This window comes from Buteo buteo, chromosome 29 (genome assembly GCF_964188355.1).
Source record: "Buteo buteo chromosome 29, bButBut1.hap1.1, whole genome shotgun sequence".
Taxonomy (NCBI): Eukaryota; Metazoa; Chordata; class Aves; order Accipitriformes; family Accipitridae; genus Buteo; species Buteo buteo.
In genome coordinates this window covers 1,469,910-1,489,673 of record NC_134199.1, presented here as the reverse complement: position 1 = coordinate 1,489,673, position 19,764 = coordinate 1,469,910, and the positions used below count along the sequence as shown (strand labels likewise).

The window sequence follows — 19,764 nt, the reverse complement described above, 5'->3', positions numbered from 1 at the left end:
CATGTCACGGTGCTGGGACATCCATCCACGCAGCTGGAGGCAAGGACAAACTTTTCTTATTTCACAAGAATTTCTGCGTCTGGCTGGTGTGGGAAAATGCAGAGGTGAAACAGCTCGGTGACACCTGAGGTCTGAGCATCGGCACGGGGCGCGACCCCACCAGGCTGCCGTAGGGTGGCCGTGGCATTCGCAGGGACATCGCCACACTGTGGTGTTACAGGAGTCAGTGTGACTTTGGCAGGCAGGCAGGTTTGGGGATGCCGCAGCCGGGACGGCGACAGTGGATTTGCCACGCTGCTGGCTTGGCAAGAGGGCACGGTGCCAGCTCCGTGCCGCAGGGTGCGTGGCCCCGTGCCTGGTGGTTAGAGAGCAGTGCCAGCAGTCCACGGGCACAGGGGCCTCTCCCGATACCCCAAAAGGGCTGTGTTCCTGCGGGAAGCTTGCCCTGCCAATATTGGGGTGCTCTGTGTACCCTCTGGTGTGCCCTGCCCAAAACAAGGGAAAGAGAAGGGCAGGAAAGAGAGACATGTCCCCATCCATGTGTGTCTCCAGCTTTTAGCCTGGGTCAGGCTCCGTGAAGGATAATCCTGGCAGAGCAGCCAGCGGGAGCAGGATCGCCGAAATCCCAAGCTCCCCCATGTGATGCATTAGCTTTATTCTTGCGGACTCACGCCTCCTCCTTCCCACCGCTGCTGCCGGTCCCTGCCCGCACATGCGGAGCTGCTTGGGGCAGCCCAGTCACCCCCTCAGCAGGCCATCCCCGAAACACCCGGCCTGGGGAAGGAGGGGGGAAGCGGATTAGCACAAGGCAGCCACTGGAAGTAATTGATGCACTCGCTGGTAATGCGGGAGCTCTTGTTCCCTTTGTGGCCGCCGCGGCGGGAGCACTCTCCGGAGCACCGGGATAATGCACGGGGCTCACTTTGATCCAGGGGGCTCGGCAGGGAAGGGGCTGTGCTCTTCTGGGAAGACCTTACTGGCTGCTGCTCCCTCCGCTTCAGGCTGGGGGACTGTGGTGACCGATCTGGGATGCCAGTGCCTGAAAACACCAATCCCCAGAGCGGTGATGGGATTTAGAGCATCCCATGTGCTTCCCCCTCTGCCCCTTCCTGTACGTGTTTGCTTTCTTTTTCTGTCTTGGTGTTTCCCATGCAAAAATTATCTCGGCAATCCCCCAGCGAGCTGGCCTGGGCTGTTTTACCCTGTGGAGCAGGACCTGTGCTGCCAGTGGCCTGTTGGCAGTCACATCTGCAGCCCCTTCCCTTGCTGCATCCCCCGCAGCGGGGTGCTCCCCGCCTTCTCCCCAGCAGATGTGCTGGAAACTGGTGGGTTCCCAGCAGCGCCAGCCACGGTCCTTCCCCAGGGAGAGCAGCGGGGAGTGATTTGGGGTAGGGGATAGCTTTTGGAGGTAGGCAAGTGGGCAGCATCCCTCTGCCACCCCTGCCCGGGCACCTGCTCCCCATGGGGTGCAGCATCCCGGTGGATCTGGGGTGCAGGGGGGAGGCAGCCACCGCGGTAGAGGGGATTAACCCTTGTCTGACTATCCCGAGTCCTGCTCCTGCCAGGATGGGGCTGGAGTGGCTCAGCCTTGTCCCTCGCACCCCTGTTCTCAGCTCGCAGCCTCTTGGGGAGGGCTCTCTACTTCTGCTTCTCCTCCCGCTCCTTGGCGGTAGAGGTGCAAGCCCCAGCCCCTCTCTCCAAATATCTTCCCCATGATGGAGGGGCAGTGCAGATGGGAGGGAAGGGGCTTTTCTAGTCTCGGTTCCCATCCCTGGGGCGGAGGTGCAGCCCCATCCTGCCCCACCGTCCTGGCCGGGCTCTCCTCCAGCCAAAGCAGGGGCGTAGCTCGAATCCGCTGCGGGTTGGCAGCAGCAGCCGGTCTAGGGTTTCGCTGAGCCGGCTGCCTTTGCTAATTATTCCCAGGGAACTTGTAGGGGCAGCGAGCCCCCCTCCTGCCCTGTGGGCTCCATCACCTGCCATGCATGTGCCCCAGTGCATGGCGCTGCCTGTCCTGCACTGGCATCCCTGCCCCAAACCCCCTCGTGCCATCACCCTGGGCTCCTCCATCCGCAGCAGCCCGGAGGAAAAAAGGTTGTGGGGTGGCCAGGGCCTGGGCAGGGGTTCAAATACCATCAAAAGGGGGACAGAAGGTTGCTCCATTGCAAGGTGTCGACATTTAATTAGTCTATTATTGCAAATTATTAGATCTTGTGATTGTTTAATTGATCATATGATTGTTTAATTGGGCATACTGTACAAGGGCGGAAGCAAGCTACCACGTAATTAGCCCCAAACTGTGCAATTAAATTCTTATTAATACCCCAAACAGCAGGGAACATTCAAGCCTTTAATTAGTGATTAACGGGAGACAGACAGAGCTTGCAACCGCGTCGGCGCTGAGGAACAGTGCAAGTATTTAGCCGGGTGAGAGGGGGGACCTGTCTGCCCCGATTAGTGCCGGATGGCTGCGCTGGGGGGGTGAGGGGATGGTCACGCGTGCTGGTGTGGCCCTGTCCCTGAGCAGGGGACAGCCACCCATCCCAGCATGGCCAAGCCCAGCCAGGTCCCCACGTCGGCTGGCCGGGATCACGTCAAAATCCTGGCTTGGTTCCTGCTAAGCCAGCAGCAGTTTTTGGACACCCAAACCAACAACAACCCAGGGCGGGCAGCATCGCTGCCTGCAGGCAGAGGGGACGATATGGGGCAGGAAGAGGAGGTTTCTCCCCAAAAGCTGGCTGCTGGGAGGATCTGCAGCGTGTTCCCAGGGAAGGATGGCCCCAGGGCTGACGGGGACGTGCCAGCCGGGAGGGCCCCCAGCCTGTGGCAGGGTGGGTGATGCCACCAAAAGGGCCTGGCCAGTTACTCTCTCACCAATTAAACTGGAAGCAGAGAGGGACCCGCGCCGAGGGCAGCGAATCATTTACCTGACCTTTCTCCTCCGCTGCCCATCACCGCCTCTCTGGGCTGCCGTCCCCTCTCCTTCCCCAGAGGATGCCGAGGGTTCGTGGGGGCGGCCCTGATCATTCCCAGGGGGACAGCAAAGCTGCCTTTTGGGGTGACCCAACTGGTCTTTCAGTGATGCAAGGGAATAATGAGACACCTCTACCCCCCAAAAATAGCTCCTTTGCTGCAGTTACGTGGGGCTGCCTCGGTTCAGCGGCACAAACCACTCCGGCTTGTCTCTGTCCCGTTATCTGGTGAGTGCAACAGCAGCCTGGATGTCGGGGTACTTCACCGCATCTCTCCTGGCCCCAGCAAAGCCCGGCTGAGCGTCGGCACCCCTGGCCCAGCAGCATCCCTGGCACGGCAGCATTCTAGGCTGCCTGTGACCACGGGCAGTATTTGCTGCTCTCCCTCCAGGTGCTGTATCCCCGTGTGCCTAGCCCCGTGTCAGAATTTGCCTCAAAAGTCCCTATTTTTCACTGGCACTGGGCAAAAAAAAAAAAGAGCTCAAAAGGCACAAGCCCCTACAGGCACCTACCACCACACCGGAGTGTTATTTTGATGCCTGCCATGTGATTTTTACACTAATCTCATAACACGGGGGAGCTCCGGGGGGAGCTGAGGTTTGAGCGCATGGTGCCGGCAGCACTGAGGCCGGCATCAACCTTTTGCTCAACTTATCTAAGCCTTCGAAAAGGCTCTTTTTTTAAGGGCTGGAGTTTGCTCCGGCTTTCTTACCCCAGCGTTTCGGAGGCCAGAGCAACAAGGCGGTTGAGGGAGTGTTTGATCTGCGTGGGCTGAAGCTCCCACCGGCGCTCCTGGCCAGGGGGGAGGCAACTTCACACGACCGCCAAGCCAGGCCTAAGCAGTTAAATCTGGGCTGACACGTTAATGAATTTCACAGTACGCCTGGAAAAACTCTCACCCAACCTCAATTTACCGGCACGGGGAGGGGGCCGGGGCTGGGGGAGGAGGGCGCCGCATTTTGCCGAAGGAAATCTTGTTCCCATTATCTTTTTGTGAGAGTGTTAAGCAGGACCGGGCATGGCTTTGCCTTTTTATCTCGCACACGTGGAATCGGGCAGGGGGGGCTGTGCAGTTCCTGTGGCTAATGAAAAAATAGCGTGCGTGTGTGTTTGCAGGAGCGTGCACATGTGCGAGCATCTGTGCATGCATATTCGTGCATGTGTGTGTATGCCCACACATGAGCATGTGTATGAATATGCATGCTTGCACATGTAAGCATGCATGTTTGTGTGCATGCTAGTGCACACATGTGTGTGCACATATAACGGTATGTGGATATTTCTGTGCACATTTGTGTGTATGCATGTGCATATGTACGTGCTTGTGTGCACATGAGCTTGTGTGTGTGCTTGTGCACATTTGTGTGTGCACACATCTGTGCATGTTGCACACGTGGGTTGCTATGTGGGCTTCTTTGTGTATGTGCACATGCACACAGGGTAGAGTCTTAAATATAACGAATTTGGGGGCTCTGTTGGTGATGCTGAGGATGGCACCCTGTGAGGCAGCAGGGGCAACAGCGTCGCACCCCCTGGCACGAGGCGGTTGGTCTTGCCGAAAGGCCGGCTGGGCTCTGCCACCGGACCCGGCTGCCAGGGAAGGGGCAGGGGGGACAGTGGGGCTGCAGGTGCCCAGCTGGCACTGCCAGACCCCCCGGCTGCACCCCTCCATCCTGCGCTTGCCTGCCTTCGGCCGAGCGGTGCCCCATCCCTACACGTGCCCTTTCTTCTCCACCCTGACCTCCCGGCACCGGTCCTGTCGGGCGGCAGATACTGCACATCTGGACGCCACATTGGGGCCGGCCGTGCCGTGCCGTGCCGTGCCGTGCCCTGCCCGTCCCACTCCCCCAGTGCAGGCAGCCCTCGCCCCCAGCAGCAGCGGAGGGCACCGGGGCAGCTCCAGCCCACCCAGGGGGGCTCCCAGGTTTCACCTCCAGTCCTCACCCTCTCACCTTCCGTCGCAGCCTGCAACTGCAACCTGCATGCCCGGCGCTGCCGCTTCAACATGGAGCTGTACAAGCTCTCGGGGAGGAAGAGCGGCGGCGTCTGCCTCAACTGCCGGCACAACACCGCAGGGCGGCACTGCCACTACTGCAAGGAGGGCTTCTACCGCGACCTCAGCAAGTCCATCACAGACCGTAAGGCCTGCAAAGGTAAGCTGGGAGGTCTCCATGCAGGCGGCACAGGTGATGTAATCTCTCTTGGTCTCCTTGCTCTTCCCTCCCAACCTTGGGACAACCCCTCCCCACACGAGGGGTTTCTGCTCCCCTTTGCTTTACCAGCTCCTTCTACTTTTGCTACCAAAATTACCTGATAATATCCCAAGCAAAGTGGAAGGCTTGCAGGCATTCACCTCCCTGTGGGACCCGGAGTCCCCAGTGCCGCCTCTATGCTGGGCGTTGAGGTCTCAATTTTTGCTCCAGCCGGGGAAGAGAGCACTTACCAAAAAAATAATAATAAATAAAGCAAGCAGGATTTGGCTAGGTGCTGGAAGCAGGGAGGAGGGTAACTGAATACGGCCCAGCTCGACATGTAGGTCGGAGCTGGGTACGGGTTTGTGGGACTGGGGACACTGTGGGCGCAGTGCTTCCTACCCGGGCTGTGGCTCAGGTCCCTCCGTTTTCAGGGCTGAAGACGGAGGAAGCAGAGGGGCCCTGGCTACCTCCATCTGCCTGCGCCTGCCTAACGCAGGCAGCAGCCTGCAGTCCGTCAGAGCAAGTCCCGCTCCACCACCCTTGCAGGGCAGTAATTGTGGAGCATTAAGGTGATGGAAAGCGTTTCAGATTCAAGGTGGCTCCTCTGGAGGGGACGGGGTGGCAGAGCATCCCGGCGCGCCCAGGAGCTGGTGGGACGTGGTGAGGGCTGATGCTGCTCTGCAGGAGAAACACCAGCGAGCGATGCCCGGGCTGCGGCAGAGCGGAAGAGTGGGGTGCTGCGGCAGGTCCCCCCCTCGCAGACAAACCTCCCGCCCCCGTGCCAAGCCACGGGCAAGTCTCTGCCAGCCCGGTCCGGGGGGTGCCGCTTCCAGAGGGCTGGCAGGGTTTGCCCGTGGTTTGGAAATGCTGCAAAGGTTCAGCCTAGCCAGATGAACATGTGCACGAGGGCCGTCCCCTGCTACGGTGCATATGTTGAGGAGGATCTGGCAGTAAAGGCGATACCCTGGGTCTTGGGAGCCAGTTTCTGGCTCTGCCTTAGGGAACTGAGTTAATAATAAAATCCCTGATGCTTCTGCTCCTTTGGCTGCCCCTCCTTCAGTAAAGCAGAGAGTGTTTCCACCCCTTTCTTGTACTTATCCAGTGGTGGATCTGTTGGGATTGGGAGCTCCTTGGAGCAGGACCAGCACCTGGGAGCCTGCCTGCCCAGTGCCATGAATGGGAGCTGGTGCTGCCAGAGAGATATATAAATACACGGAGATGTGACAAGACAGTTTGGGCTTGGTTTTTCCAAAGATGAGTCTGGTACCTACAGCTCAGATACCTGCACTCCTGCAAGAAAAAAAGAAAGAAAAGGAAAAGCAAGGCTCATGACAGCAGATCTTAAAAGCAGGTTGCTGTGAACTGACATCTGCAGCTTTGAACAAAGGTCTTTGCACCCACTGCAGCACTGGTCCAGGGCAGAAGCTGAGCATCCCAGCAAGGGCAGATTTTGCAGGCGCTAAGGATGAAGCTCGGTTCATATTCAGAAGGCAAAATACTAGCCCAAAGGCCAGGGACTATTACATTTTATTTAAACAAACCCCAAAGCATGTTACTAAATAGCTATCCAACCATGGTTCGTCTCTGCTGGGATGCAACGTCTTTGAAATAGGCACAAAAATATCAACTGCAGATTGCGCAAGCCTGCATCTCCTGCTGGCAACTGAGCGGGGCCCTCAGCCACCGACCAGCGAGCAGGGAGGCGAGCTCTTCCCTCCAGCCACCGGCCCGCCAACAGCCGGCGTCACCGCTGGATGCTGTGAGACGGAAAACTGGGAGCATGGAAAAGGCAGAACAACCTACAGGATTAATTCAATGGTGGTAATTGAAAAGTCAAATAAAGAATGGCTGTGCATTAATCCCTGTAATTTAAACAAAGCTGTAAACCATGAGCTTTCTCCAATGAAAACTGGTGAAGCAGTAGCAGCTAAGCCTTAAGACGCAAAAATACCCTCAATATTAGGTGCAAGACATGCTTTCTGGCAAGCACAGCTCGGTGAGTTAAGCTCCAAGCTAGTGACTTAATCCACCATTCAAGCACTGTGGGCCAGATCCTGGCAACCGGCAGGACTGCGAGCAGCAGGGCTCGGTGTGTGGGCAGTGGGCATGGAGCTGCACTGTGCCCCTGGCACCTGCATTCTCTGGTGCCAGGATGGGGTCCCCCGGCCAGCCCCCCTCTGCGGGTCAAGTCAGGACAAGGAGGGATGGAGATGCTACAGCTGGCATGGTGGGATGCAGGCGTGCTGGGGTGTGGGACTCATCAGGGTGAGGACCGAGTGCTGCCTGGGATGCTCTTCCCATCGGAGCGTGAAGGAGCAATGGATTTTCATGGGACTGCAGGAAGTCCCACCACGGTGGGGTGAGGGGCCAGAGGGTGGTCTGACAGAGACCAGGCTCATCTCCCAAAGACACCTATCTGTTGCGGACGTAAGATGAGCAAAACTGCCTTAATTGCTGATCCAGGTAAAACATCAAGAGTCATTGAAAGCCTTCTTCCACCACATGAAGAGGGATCTGCTTAGATGAATTGGATTCTGATTGTGCTGAGATTTATGTCCATCCTTAGACTCTACACCAGGAATACACTGCTGGGGCCCAAGAGATTATCCACAATGTGTGAAGCTAAGCGCTTGTTTAAATCTTTGCTGGAAGGGTGCCTTTGGCCATAAATTTTTTAGGGCACAGACTGTCTGTCCCTCTGCATGCAGAGCAGGAGTGGTGGCTGCAGGGATCTCTGAGCTCTCCCTGCACGGTTTTGTCTCCCAGACGAGCGGGTGTTTGGCAGGGCTTGTGCCCAGCTGCTCTGGGGTGGGTTGGACTTCGCTGGCTGGAGATGGGTGCTGTGGCCCTGGGAGCACTCCAAGCACCAACGGTGGGGTGAGACCCCCTTGTTCAGGGCAGCGCCAGGGTGATGCTGGTGGCACTGGGCTGCTCTTTCCAGCACAGGTGGTGATGAGGATGGGTGATGCTTCATGCCCAGCCCCACGAACAGAAACCTAAGGCTTTGCTAGCAGAAAAGAGACAAAGCAATGGATGGTTTCCAAGAGGTGTACCTGCCAGCTTGTCAAAGGCACCTGCTTCCTCCAAGTGCTGCAGGATCCAGCCAAGCCCACACAGAAGAGCCCTGTGGAGTAGGCATAGGGAGACCATCAGGATACAACTGGAGCAGCTGAAATGTCCCAGAGCGTAGTGGTTCAAAAGAGGGTGGTAAACCCGATGTTCTCCTCCAGGCAAAGCAGCGGTGCTGTTCCCATGGGTCATCTGAGGCTGGCCAAGCACTGGACCATCGCTGCTGGCTTTGGTCCTTGCAGTCCAGGGCTGGACCATCCCATGATCTCAGGGCCTTTGGGGGTCCCTGGTGAGCTGACAGCGGGTGTTTGCAGGAGAGCTGGGAAAGCCTGGCTCACTGGGGAGAGCCAGCCGCCCTGGCAGGAGACAAGCCTGTTGTGACTGAAGAAAGACCCCGTGTTTCCGACAGCCCTACGTCATGCCAAGACTCCCTCGCTCGCTGCCATTTGTTATCACAGCTGAGCCCCCAAAATATCCTTGTCAAAAAGACGTCCGCTTCCAGTCCCAGCCAAGATCTGATAAGGATGAAGCATCTGGTCCCCATTAGAGGCTGCTCACTCTGGTTTCTGGCCGTGCAGGAGGGGGCCTACGGAGCAGTGCCATGGTGCTCTCACCAGTCCCATCTGGTGAAAATTAGGGAAACGATAACATCGGGGGCAGGCAGGGGGGGATGTTTTTGTTTTGCTTTGGAATCACGTTCAACTCTTACACTGATGGAGGCCAAGATAACCTCCTCCATCTCATAGCCAGTCCAATCCTGGGCAGGCAGATGGGAAGGTCCTCTCCTGAGTGAGCATCTGCTTCCCGCACCTCTCCTCATAGGGAACCCCTGGTGGGTCCATCCATCCAGTGTTGTGTGATGGAGAGTCACTTTGGGTCTGTCCTGAGGATGAATGCCCAACTTTACCCACCTCAGTTGTGGCTTTTTCCCTGGGGAGGCTGTGGTGGAAAGCCATGGGGTCATCCTTTCATTGGGGTCTCCAGGAGGCAGGATGGGTATTGAAGCTAATGAGCTTGGGAAGCATCGAGAAGATCCACTTCAGACCATTCTAAGACCAAAACAAGGCTGAAGTTTGTGTAAAAGCTCAGTGTTGGATCAGCTCTGTGGACTGGAAAGCTCAGAGGTGGGAGAGCAAGTGGAGAAAATGCCGTTTACTGCTGCGACAGGAACATCACCCTGGGGTTGAGGTGGGAGAAGAGCAGACCCGGGCGAGTATCTGTCAGCTTTCTGTCCCTGCAGTGCCCTCAATCCCACCCTGGCCATGGACAAGGGTTTACATGGCCCCATGTGAGTCCCGCTCCCTTTGCTTGCACGGGACAAGGCTGGCAGCAGGCGTGGGGCTGCCCGTGGAAATCCCTCCTCCTGCCTGCGAGCATGCCAGGCTGTCCCCAGAGCAGCTGCATGGCAAAGCCGGTAGGAAGAAGTTGTTCTATTGGTGTCCAGACCTTAAATGCCAGCTGGAAGCTGCAGATGCCTGTGTGAGCTATGGGGGTCTCCAGGGGCTCACTCTGAGCATCCCCACCAGTGGAGGCTGTACCCTAGCCAAGCCCTTCATCCACTTGCCCTCCTGCCCATGCTGCTTGCAGCACGCACGGGGCCATGTCTGGACCCGTGTGTCTTGGCTGTGCCAGCCCCAGCGGCTACTTTCCACCGGTGTGCTGGAAGGACCCACCTTCTCCTTGCCTCTCCAGGGGTGGCATGTTGGGTCCGGTTTGGGATTTGCGTTGTGCGTCACCTCTCACGTAACCTTTTCTCTCTCCCACCCAGCTTGTGACTGCCACCCTGTCGGCGCGGCTGGCAAGACCTGCAACCAGACGACGGGGCAGTGCCCATGCAAGGACGGCGTGACCGGCCTCACCTGCAACCGCTGTGCCAAGGGCTACCAGCAGAGCCGCTCACCAGTGGCCCCCTGCATCAGTGAGTGCTGCCGTGCCCTGCCCTGCACTTGGGGACCCACGCTGGGGAATGCTCTGCTTGGGCTGGCTTCAGTGGGTGCCTCTCGGTGCCCCACCCGCGTGTGGGCGGCTTGTAGTGGGTGGGAGGTTGAGATGAGAGGGCGTCCATCCTTATGGACGTCCTCCAGGACATGGTCAACACAGTTGGGTCACCTTCTGGGGCCACCCGTGCTTCACATCCCTTGGAGCAGGAGGCTCTGAAAGACCCCTTGGGTTAGTGCTTCCAGCTGGCTGAAACAGCTCTGCTAGGTCATATCTTCAGCTGCAGCAAGGTGCCCTCCTCACCCAGCTGAGCCCTGAGCGTGGTCAGGTCTGGGGCAAGGCCAGATCCTGTGGTCAGCATAAAACGGTGTTTGTTGTTGCAGTGGGTCTGAATTTGACCCAAACAGCAGAGGAACAACTTACTGCCCTGCAGCATCCGCTGGCACTGCCGGAGCTGTGGCAGTGGGGGTGAGCTGGCGGGGCTGGCTCCTCTCCCTCTGTTCTTCCCCAGATTTGGGGTTAGGACAGAATTTCCCCCACGTTTTGTCACCAGCCGTCCCAAGAAAGTGTTGTCTTTGCCCACGCTTATCCTTGTGCTGTGCAGCCTGGAGCACACACCGATCAGCCGAGCATCTGTCTGATGCCCAAACTGAGTTCAGATGAGCTGAGCACCCAGAGAGCATCCGTCCCTGAAGCACATCCTCCGCAGCAGCAACTTCGGGCTCTTGGAGGCTGCAGCATGTCAGCCTGTCCCGATTGACTGAGCTCAGTTTGAGCATCTCTAGGTCTGTTTAGTGGCCTGCAGTATTCAGGTCAGACTCGTCCTATCATCTTTCTTAGTGAGCTGCTGGAGGTGACCCACAAAATCTCCTCTGCACTCTGCTTGCAGAGGGCTTTTGCCCAGGTGTCATTCCCAGACTGGGGATCCCTTTTCCCTAAGACATCTCTCACTTTCCCTTCCAGAGATCCCTGCCATCAACCCCACCTCCCTGGTCACCAGCACGGAGGCGCCTGCAGGTAAGTGCTCCGCATCCTGGGCTGAGCTCACAGCCCCAGCCCTGCCAGAGACATCCCATCCCACCTCCCCTCTCCCCAGCACACCAGGGAGAAGGATTGAGCCCCGCCAAACCCTTTGGCAAAAAGATTAACGGTGCAAAATTTTGGCAAACAATTTTGGCCAAAAAAATGACTGAGATTTGAAATCCTATGTATTTTTGGAAGGGGACTGACAAAGATTGATGGGGCTTTCTCAGGGAAAAGGTTTCTCCATCCCCTCCGGGGAGGAAACCAGGGATGCAGCCTGCCAGGGCCTCGCCACCCCTCAGCAGGTTATGGCAGGGCTTGTGGGGTGCAGCAGCTATGGCTCGGTGGCTGCTTGGGGCCTGGCTTTTTTTTAATCTCCTTTTATCAGTGCCAGTGCAAGAGGTCTCTCCTTGGTGCCTTTTACCTCCGCAGGGCCTTGGTTCTCTGACCAGCGCCAGGGCAATGGGGGTCCAGCAGGCTGCCGGCTGCAGGCGGGCTCAGGAGCCCTTGTGCCGGGGAGTGGGCTGCCAGATCTTCCCTGGGACATGGGGTGACATGGGTCTTGCCCCATCCAGGTCCAGAGGAGTGAAGTGTCTGGGTTTGAGCTGCTTGTCCTGGCTCTGTGGGCTGATGGGACTATGGGAGGATTGATATCCCTGCTACTGTCACCCAGCCAGAGAGCGGGGCAGCTCCGGTGGCGGGTTGCAGGCTTTGCACGGGAGAGGGATGCATTTCTGCCGCTGTCCTTAGAGCTCCTCGAGAGCCACCCTGGCTTCCCCAAGCTGGGGCAGCAAGGCTCACGTCTCCACGCATGCTGCAGGTTTGCTCGCGCTCTTGCAGAGGCTCAGCTAGGGCTGGGCACTGGTGGGTGCATGTATGCTGCCTGCACCGGTGGGTTAGGCTCCCTCTTTCAGCCCGGCCACAGCTGCCAGGGCCCCACCGAGGTGCCCTCAGCTCTCACCCTGACATGGCACATGCCGATAGCACCAGCGGCGTGCCGGCCTCCAGAACCTGTCCTGTCACCGCCACACTCAGCCCTCCCTGGCACTGCAGGATGTGGCCCAGCAGATGCCATGGCAGACAGGTAAAGCAGCTGCTTTGTAACTCCTCCTCAGCTGCCCCTCTTCTATCAGCCACCCCCTGCCATCTCTTCTACCTTCCTGGCACCTCTGTGCCCTACGTGGTGGTCACCAGCAGTGGGAGCGGATGGGCTGTGCTGATGCCGGGCCAGGTCTTCAGAGGCACACGTGGCTGTGTGTCAGAAGGGGCCGTAGCAGAGATTTTCTCTCCTCCATCTCCTTCCCCAGTCCCGTCGGCACCGTAGCGTGGCTCTTCCTAGCCATCCCACTGTCTGTCCCTCTGGAGGCATCCCAAGTTAGGTCGAGGGGGAGAAGCTAGGGAAGGAAGCAGCCCTTTTCCTCCTTGGGCCACCCTTCACCTTGCAGTCCCCAGGACCGTGGTCTTCTCCTGCATGCCAGCATGGGGGAATAGACACCCTGCACCATCCTCCACTCCATCCCATGGCATGTGGTCCTGGGAAGACAGCAGGAGCACCTCCAGCTCCCCATGCCCATATTTAACAAGGAGCTTCCCTGTGCCCTGTTCAGGGTACGTCCATCCCAGGGGAGCCTGCACTGGGTCATGGAGACCTGGTGCCCTGCCTGCATCCTTCTCCCCAGCTTTCCTTCCCACAGCCACCCCACTTTACGGGTAGAAATTTGCCAACAGCCCCTTCCCAGGCTGGTGCATGCCTGTGATGTGCTCCTCAGCCTTTTGGGAACATCTTCCAGCATGGCCCCTGCAGCCACCTCTGCATGCACTCGGTGGCTGTAGGAGGGGGACTGGAACGAGGGGTGTCAAAGGTACGGAGCTGTGGAAGGAGTAAAGTGCGTGGATGGGGGTGGAGGGGCGAGATGTGTGGGAGGAGGCTGGTGGCTCCGTTGCGGAGCGGTCCTGGCCCCCGTACGCATGCAGATCACACGTATTGACGCAGAGGCTGGGAGTGCTGCACAGCCCGGCACCCACGGACACATTTCAGCCCTCCGGGCCCTGCTCTGCAGAGGGGCTGGGCAACAAGGAGGTGTTATCAGGATGGGAGCCGAGCAGCCCTGCGTGGATCTGGCAGAGGTTTCACTCCGCGGCAGCGGAGGAGAGCCGTTCCTTGGTGGAGCGTGCGTCTTGCACAATGGGACGACTGTAAGAGCTGAGCTGGCTGTGACGGTAACACTGCTGGGGAGGCTGCGCAGGACGGGGCAGACCACCACCACCTCTACTCCTGCCTGCCCTGCTTGCCCTGCCTGCCCTGCCTGCTGCGAGGGAGGGAGCTGGGAACACCGGGCTTTATGAAAAGGAAAAAAAAGGGGAGGGGAAAGGGGGATTTGGACAGTTTTGTTGCAAACAGAGAGTGACACATGGAGCAGAGTTAATCAAGGTGACTCCCCTCCAGCGCTTTATAAATAGGAACAGTCTTAGAGTGATGTCTGATATTTTCAGCTGCGTAAAAATAAATGGCACTCACTGGACACCCGGGTGTTTACTTTGTTTTAGCGGAGCAGGTCTGCCTTAAACTGCCTCTAGTTTTATCTGCGGGTTTGTTGTTTTAAGATTTCTGGCTTCTAGCTTGAATATCTTTAATGCAAAGTAGCTCGCCTCTGCCCAGCGTCTGCGCCAGGGGAGCAGGGGACCTGGTTGTGGTCCTGCTGCCCCCTTTGCTGGGGGGGGGGGGGATCGGAGATGGGGCAGGTGATCCTGCCTTGCCCAACTCTGCCTGGGGTACCCTGCCTCCGGTGTGCTTGTGCTGCAGGCAGGGCTGGCCACAGAGGTGCACCCTGCCTGCTGCCTGCACCCTGCCTGCACCCCTCTCCCCTAGGAACCTCCGGGCTCTTCCACAAGCAGGGCACTCCCCGAGGGGGCTCTCAGACCCCCAGTGCCCCACGGTCCTCCCACCCCAGGCCGCCTCTGAGCCGCTTCTCTCCCCGTTCCCCCCCCTCCCGCCCTGCCTCTGGCAGCAGGTGCCGGGCTGCGGGAACAGGGGGACATTGTTCGGGGCTCAGGTGCTGGGCTTCCCCCCCTTTCCCCATCCTCCTCCCTGCTGGGGTCCCATCCCTGGGTGCGTCCGGGCTTTTCACTGACGTTGCCATCCTCTGCATTGCTCTTCCCAGCTTTCTCCTGCTTTTCCAACCTTCTGGAGCCTTTGAGGTCCGGCTTTGATCCCTCTGCCCAAGCGGCCAACTGGCTCGGCAGCAAAATGTCCTGGGTCCACTTCTCGTAATTTTTATTATTATTATCTTGAAATATTTTCCACTTAGTGGGGAAAAAAAAAAATATCCTTGTTCCCTGTTAGCAGAATTAACAAAACTTGTGGAGCGCAAAACAGGGCTTTAAAGGAATTCAAAGTCAGCAGTAAAAGATTTGCAGCCATAACACCTAATTAAGTTACATCTCTCTTAAAACAAAATATTCCTTCTTTTTTTCAAGGCGAGGAGAAGTAAACCAGATGTGCAAACTTGCCGCCTCTCACACATGCTCCCCCGCCGCCCCGAGACGTGGGATGCCCGTGTCGGGCTGGTGGCTCTCGGACTGCCTCCTCCCGCGCGCGTGCGGCTTCACCCGGTGCTTGCCCCGCTCCGTCCAACCATCCCATGTGCCGGCTCCCTGCCGGCAGCAGAGACATTGCCCGTGCATACGGTACTACTGCCTGCACCACAGGCCGATGCCAGGCCGGCATCAGCAGGCAGCGATTCGGTGGGCGCACGCCCGTGGCAGCCATCCCCCCCGATGTCCGTGGAGGGTCCCACCCCTCGCCGGCGTTTACCGAGTCTGCCGCCGATATGGGTCTCTCCATCAGTGCAGGGAAGCTTTATGGTGGCACTGGTGAGAGATGGCCGAGGGGCGAAGCCGGGAGCTAGGACTGCCTGCGCCGTGGCTGTAGTGGGACCAGGGGAGCCGAGAGCTCCCCTGGGACACAAACGGGACCGAGCAGTGTCCAGGACAGGGCTGTAGCATATCCCAGGGATGGATCAGTGTTTGGGATGGGACTGTAACGCATCCCAGGGGATGCAGCCTTGTCTCAGGGTTTGGGGGTGCGCTTTCGCAGCCTCAGACTGGGGCAGGTCTCTGCCAGCCCCTCCACGGGGCTGCACAGACATGGCAGGAGGGCGGCTGCAGGCGGAGACTAAACTTCATCTTTCCACTACCCTGCAGCATGTGTTAGCACCACGTCTGGGAACTTTAAAAGGGAGCTGGGAAGATGGGGGATGCCCTGGGAGCTGCCAGGGGAGAGGTGCTCCCGAAGCGGCTTCTCTGAAGGCCATCCAGCTTCTCCTGATGGTTTTGTGGGGTGGACAGAGAGCGCGCTGCCCAGCTGGGCTGGCAGGGCAGGCAGAGCCGCGGCCAGGCTCCCTCGGGCACGTGGCACCCTGGCAGGCATGGGAGGATGGAGCCGTGGTCCATAGCTGTGTCCCGGTGGGGGGCTGAGACCTTGAGTAGAGCCCTGCTGCGGGGGGGACACGCTGCGGGGACAGGACTGGGTGCTCAGGGAGAGGCGGTTTGTGGAGGTGCGGGCAGGACCCAGCTGCCCCCCCCCAGGTGGAGGCTGAGCTGGGCAGCAGCCCTGGCACCCCTCGCCTGGCCACTTTGCCAGCCACAGCACCCACACCCGCCCCACATGCGGTGATGGAGGCCTTGTGCTCAAAGGCAAGGAAGAGAAATGCTCGACTTATTTGGTCTTTTTTTTTTTTTTTTTCTTCCCAAGTTTTTTACATAAATTGAGCAGGAATTGATTTTATATTTGAGGAATGTTTCTCAGCACAAAGCCGAGATTAAAAAAAATCCCCAAACTAATCCCAAATTGTTGATTCCCAGTACTATTTTCTGACTCTTTGGAATCACTGTTTTATGATGTTAATCATGAGCAGGAGCCCAGGGCAGTTAACTGGTTTTCTTTCTGCTTTTCTTACTTTTCTTTCTTCCCCATCGCCGAGCGAGGTGGCTGGTAGGTTGGCCAAGGCTGCCCTGCAGCCCAGTCCCACCACCCATCAGCCCACCACCCATGGGCTCAGCACCAGTGTGGCCTCGGCACCGTGTGGCAGCCACCCTGGCCATTGTCCTGGTGGACGCTCTGGTTCGTGCCACCCTCCTCCACCACGGCACCTAGTGCCCATGGTGAAGCTGTGACCGATGCCGGCTGCAGGATGGTTTCCACGCCCCACGGCCACTCCTTTCGCCGCCTGGCCCTGCATGTTGTGGCGCTGGCAAACTGCTGTGGTGGCATGGCTCCCAGCTCTGGCTCCAGTGGTGGGAGCGCTGCGAATTCATGTGGTCTTGCATCTTCACCGAAGGCTTGCACAGGGCCAGGACCCAAACTGGACCCTGCGGTGGGTGAGGAGGGGCGTGCCCTGCACTCATCCCCCAAAAATGTCTGGTAGCCCCTCTATGCCAGGGCGGTTGCTTCGGCACACAGACAGCTTCCTCCGCTCTGCTTGGGGAAGAAAAGGGCACCCATCCTGCTGGGCACTCCCCAAAATAAGGTGGGAGCTCCCTTTTGGAGTGCCCTTCAGGTAGCAAGAAAAGACGGAGCAGTGTGCCAGGGATGGGGCCATAGCATGTCCCAGGGCATGCAGCAGTATCCAGGATGGGGCTGTGGCATATCCCAGGAATGGGAGCACCTTCAGCACTGTGGCCGAAAGCTTCAGTGCACTCAGTAGCCACCCCACAGAGGGGGACCCTGCGTCCCCTCTGCAGCCAGCACCGCTGTCCCAGGGGATGCAGCAGGGCCAGGGCAGCTCTGTCAGCCCAGGCAGAGGGGCAGCGCAGCAGCACGGGAGGGGGGGTGAGACGAGAATTAGGGCTCACCCCCCTCTGCCAAGAATTAGCTTCGTGCTGCGCCGCTTCTATCGATGACAAATTTGGAACAGGCAGCACAAAGTCCCCGATAAAAAGGAGCCGGGCAGAAAGGAGAGCAGCAGAGCTCAGGGCAAGTTCATGCTCCTGGGCTTCTTTCTTTCCTCTTTTCTCCTCCTCCCTTGGCACAGGGAGCTGTTATTCCCCTGTCTTCCCCCCGAACCTTGCCTCCATCCCCAGCGATCGCTGTGGCAACCCACAAACAAAGACAACTTCAGGGACTGCTGGCTCTGTCCCGGGATGCAGGGCCAAGCTGGAGAGAGAACCTGCAAGGGGGAGAGAAAAGAAGAAAGATGGGCTTAGAAAAAACATGCCATTTAGAAAGAGACAAATTGAGATGTTCAAAGGAAGATGGCAGGGGGAAGAAAGGAGGAGAACTGGGCTGCTTCAGGCAATTGTTGGGATCAAAGCCTTTGGGGAGAAGGAAAGAGGCATTCCCTGCCCTCTCTCTGCTTGAGATGCAAATCTAGGGTCTTTAGAAGTGCACAAAAAAAAGCCTCCTTGAGGACATGAGTCTCTCCCAAGAGCTGGGGGACAGCAGGGAGGGATGCTGCGTGGGGTGGAGGACAGCCTGGTGGCCTCCCCAGCTGTTCTGGAGCAGCCTGAGCAGGGGATGCTTGGGCAGCAGGAGCGACCTGGCAGAGCAGAGCCGCTTCCCTCACCCACCTGCTCCCCCTGGCCCGAGTCCCCTTCCCTGTTTTTGGGACACCGGTGAGGTGCAGGTCTCTGGAGGGGCTGTCCCATGAGGATGCTTCCCACCACCCCAGGCCCTGAGGGCTGAGTCACCCCTGAGGATCACAACCCCCTTGGCCTGGGGTCAGACCTTCCTTTGGGTCCCCTCCCTGCAGGGCTGATAGTGGCATTGGTGCTGAGTCCCCTCTTCTCCACGTCATCCAGGTTTGTGTGGCCACGGCTGTTCTGATTGACTCTCCTTGGCCGTGGCTCCTGCCCGCTCTCCATGGTGGCCACCGTCACCTCACCTGCATTTCTCCCATCCATCCCCTTCTGCATCCTGGAAGAGAGTCCCCAGGCTCCCTCCACCGCCTCTGTGCTGATTTATCCTGCAGGACACCATTACCATCAGCACAGGAGGTGACACAGCCTGCTCAATGGGCTCAAAGCCACTCGGTTTCTCTTCCCAGCTGATGTGGTGTCAGTGTTCGTGCTGGGACTTGAGCCCCCAGCCCCTGTGAGCTGCCAGGGGGGCAGCTGGACTCACTGGACCCCCATCCCCAGCAGCAGCCCAAGCCCTGGCTCAGGAGCCTTCTGGAGGGTGCTGGGATGTGGAGTACCCACCACCCTCTGCCAGGCTGGGTCTCGCTGCTGTCCCCTCTGCCCTGTTCCCTCTTCCCTTGCAGTGGGACGGGACCCCACATGCTTCAAGCCCCTCGGTGCTCAACCCTCTGTTCTTCCTCCACAGACTGCGACTCCTACTGCAAGCCAGCCAAGGGCAACTACAAGATTAACATGAAGAAGTACTGCAAGAAAGACTATGGTAAGGACTTCCTCCCTCCCTGGGCCATGCTGGGCTTTGCAGCTGAGGGAGCTGAGGGCTGGCCAAAGGCCGGCCATGGGTGGGGGAGATGCAGATGTCCCAGGGGATGGGGAGCACCCAGCATGGAGAGAGGTCCCAGGGGATGGGGAGCACCCAGCATGGAGAGAGGTCCCCAAATCAGGCCTCCCAAAGGTGCAATGGATGAGGCAGGTGGGGCTGCTGGGGACAGGCAGTTCCTGTTGCCAAAGCTTCCTTTGGGGAGCAAGGCAAAGCACCCCCCGTCACTGTGCCTCCCCCTGTTTTCCCTCAGTGGTCCAGGTGAACATCCTGGAAATGGAGACGGTGGCCAACTGGGCCAAGTTCACCATCAACATCCTCTCTGTCTACAAGTGCCGTGACGAGCGGGTCAAGCGCGGTGACAACTTCTTGTGGATCCACCTGAAAGACCTGTCCTGCAAGTGCCCCAAGATCCAGATAAGCAAGAAGTACTTGGTCATGGGGATCAGCGAAAACTCCACTGACCGGCCGGGACTGATGGCCGACAAGAACAGCCTGGTCATCCAGTGGCGGGACGCCTGGACGCGCCGCCTTCGGAAACTGCAGCGGCGGGAGAAGAAGGGGAAGTGCGTGAAGCCCTGAGGGGTTTCCACCCATCCCGTCCCATGCTGTGCTCAGCCTCAGCCCGGCTGTGCACTGCTAGACTGCACCCAGAGACTCTGTACATATATATAGTGTGAAAGGACTCTTCTGTCTATAGTGTATATTTTGGCAATGGTTTCCCTTTGTATGTGCGGGTGCACGCGTGGGTGTGTGTGGGGGGGTCTTTTTCTCTAAGCGTGTATTAAAAATAACACAGTATTGACAAACCTTTAATGAGGAGCAAAGCGGAGCGAGATCCCGTGGGTGCCTGTCACCTGAAGGAGCTTGAAGGGGATTGGTGTCCTGCTCCGGGCATGCTGTTCATAGCACTCATTTTCTAGGCTTTTCTTTTCCCTTTAACAAAGTCTTCTGCCCGGTGTTGCCATCTGAGTTGACAGCTCTCCCTTCTCCAGTGTCCAGGGCCTGCCACTTCCTCGCTTTCTGAAAATGTGCTGCTGTCAGACCTCTCTCTGCCCTTCTCCTTGCCCAGTAGGAACAGGAGGTCAGAGCCTTCTGCCCTTCATCCTGATGTGCA

At 58.3% G+C, this 19,764-nt stretch overlaps 1 protein-coding gene across 1 annotated transcript in view; it reads left to right on the top strand.

Moving 5' to 3' along the window:
- Positions 1-19,450, top strand: part of NTN3 (netrin 3) — a 31,788-nt gene extending 12,338 nt beyond the window's left edge. The window contains exons 3-7 of the mRNA XM_075059323.1: positions 4,934-5,122; positions 10,002-10,151; positions 11,135-11,188; positions 18,516-18,590; positions 18,901-19,450. Coding sequence (XP_074915424.1) covers positions 4,934-5,122; positions 10,002-10,151; positions 11,135-11,188; positions 18,516-18,590; positions 18,901-19,229 — 797 coding nt within the window. The 3' untranslated portion in view covers positions 19,230-19,450. The remainder of the gene's footprint in view (positions 1-4,933; positions 5,123-10,001; positions 10,152-11,134; positions 11,189-18,515; positions 18,591-18,900) is intronic.
- The last annotated feature ends 314 nt before the right edge of the window (positions 19,451-19,764 follow it).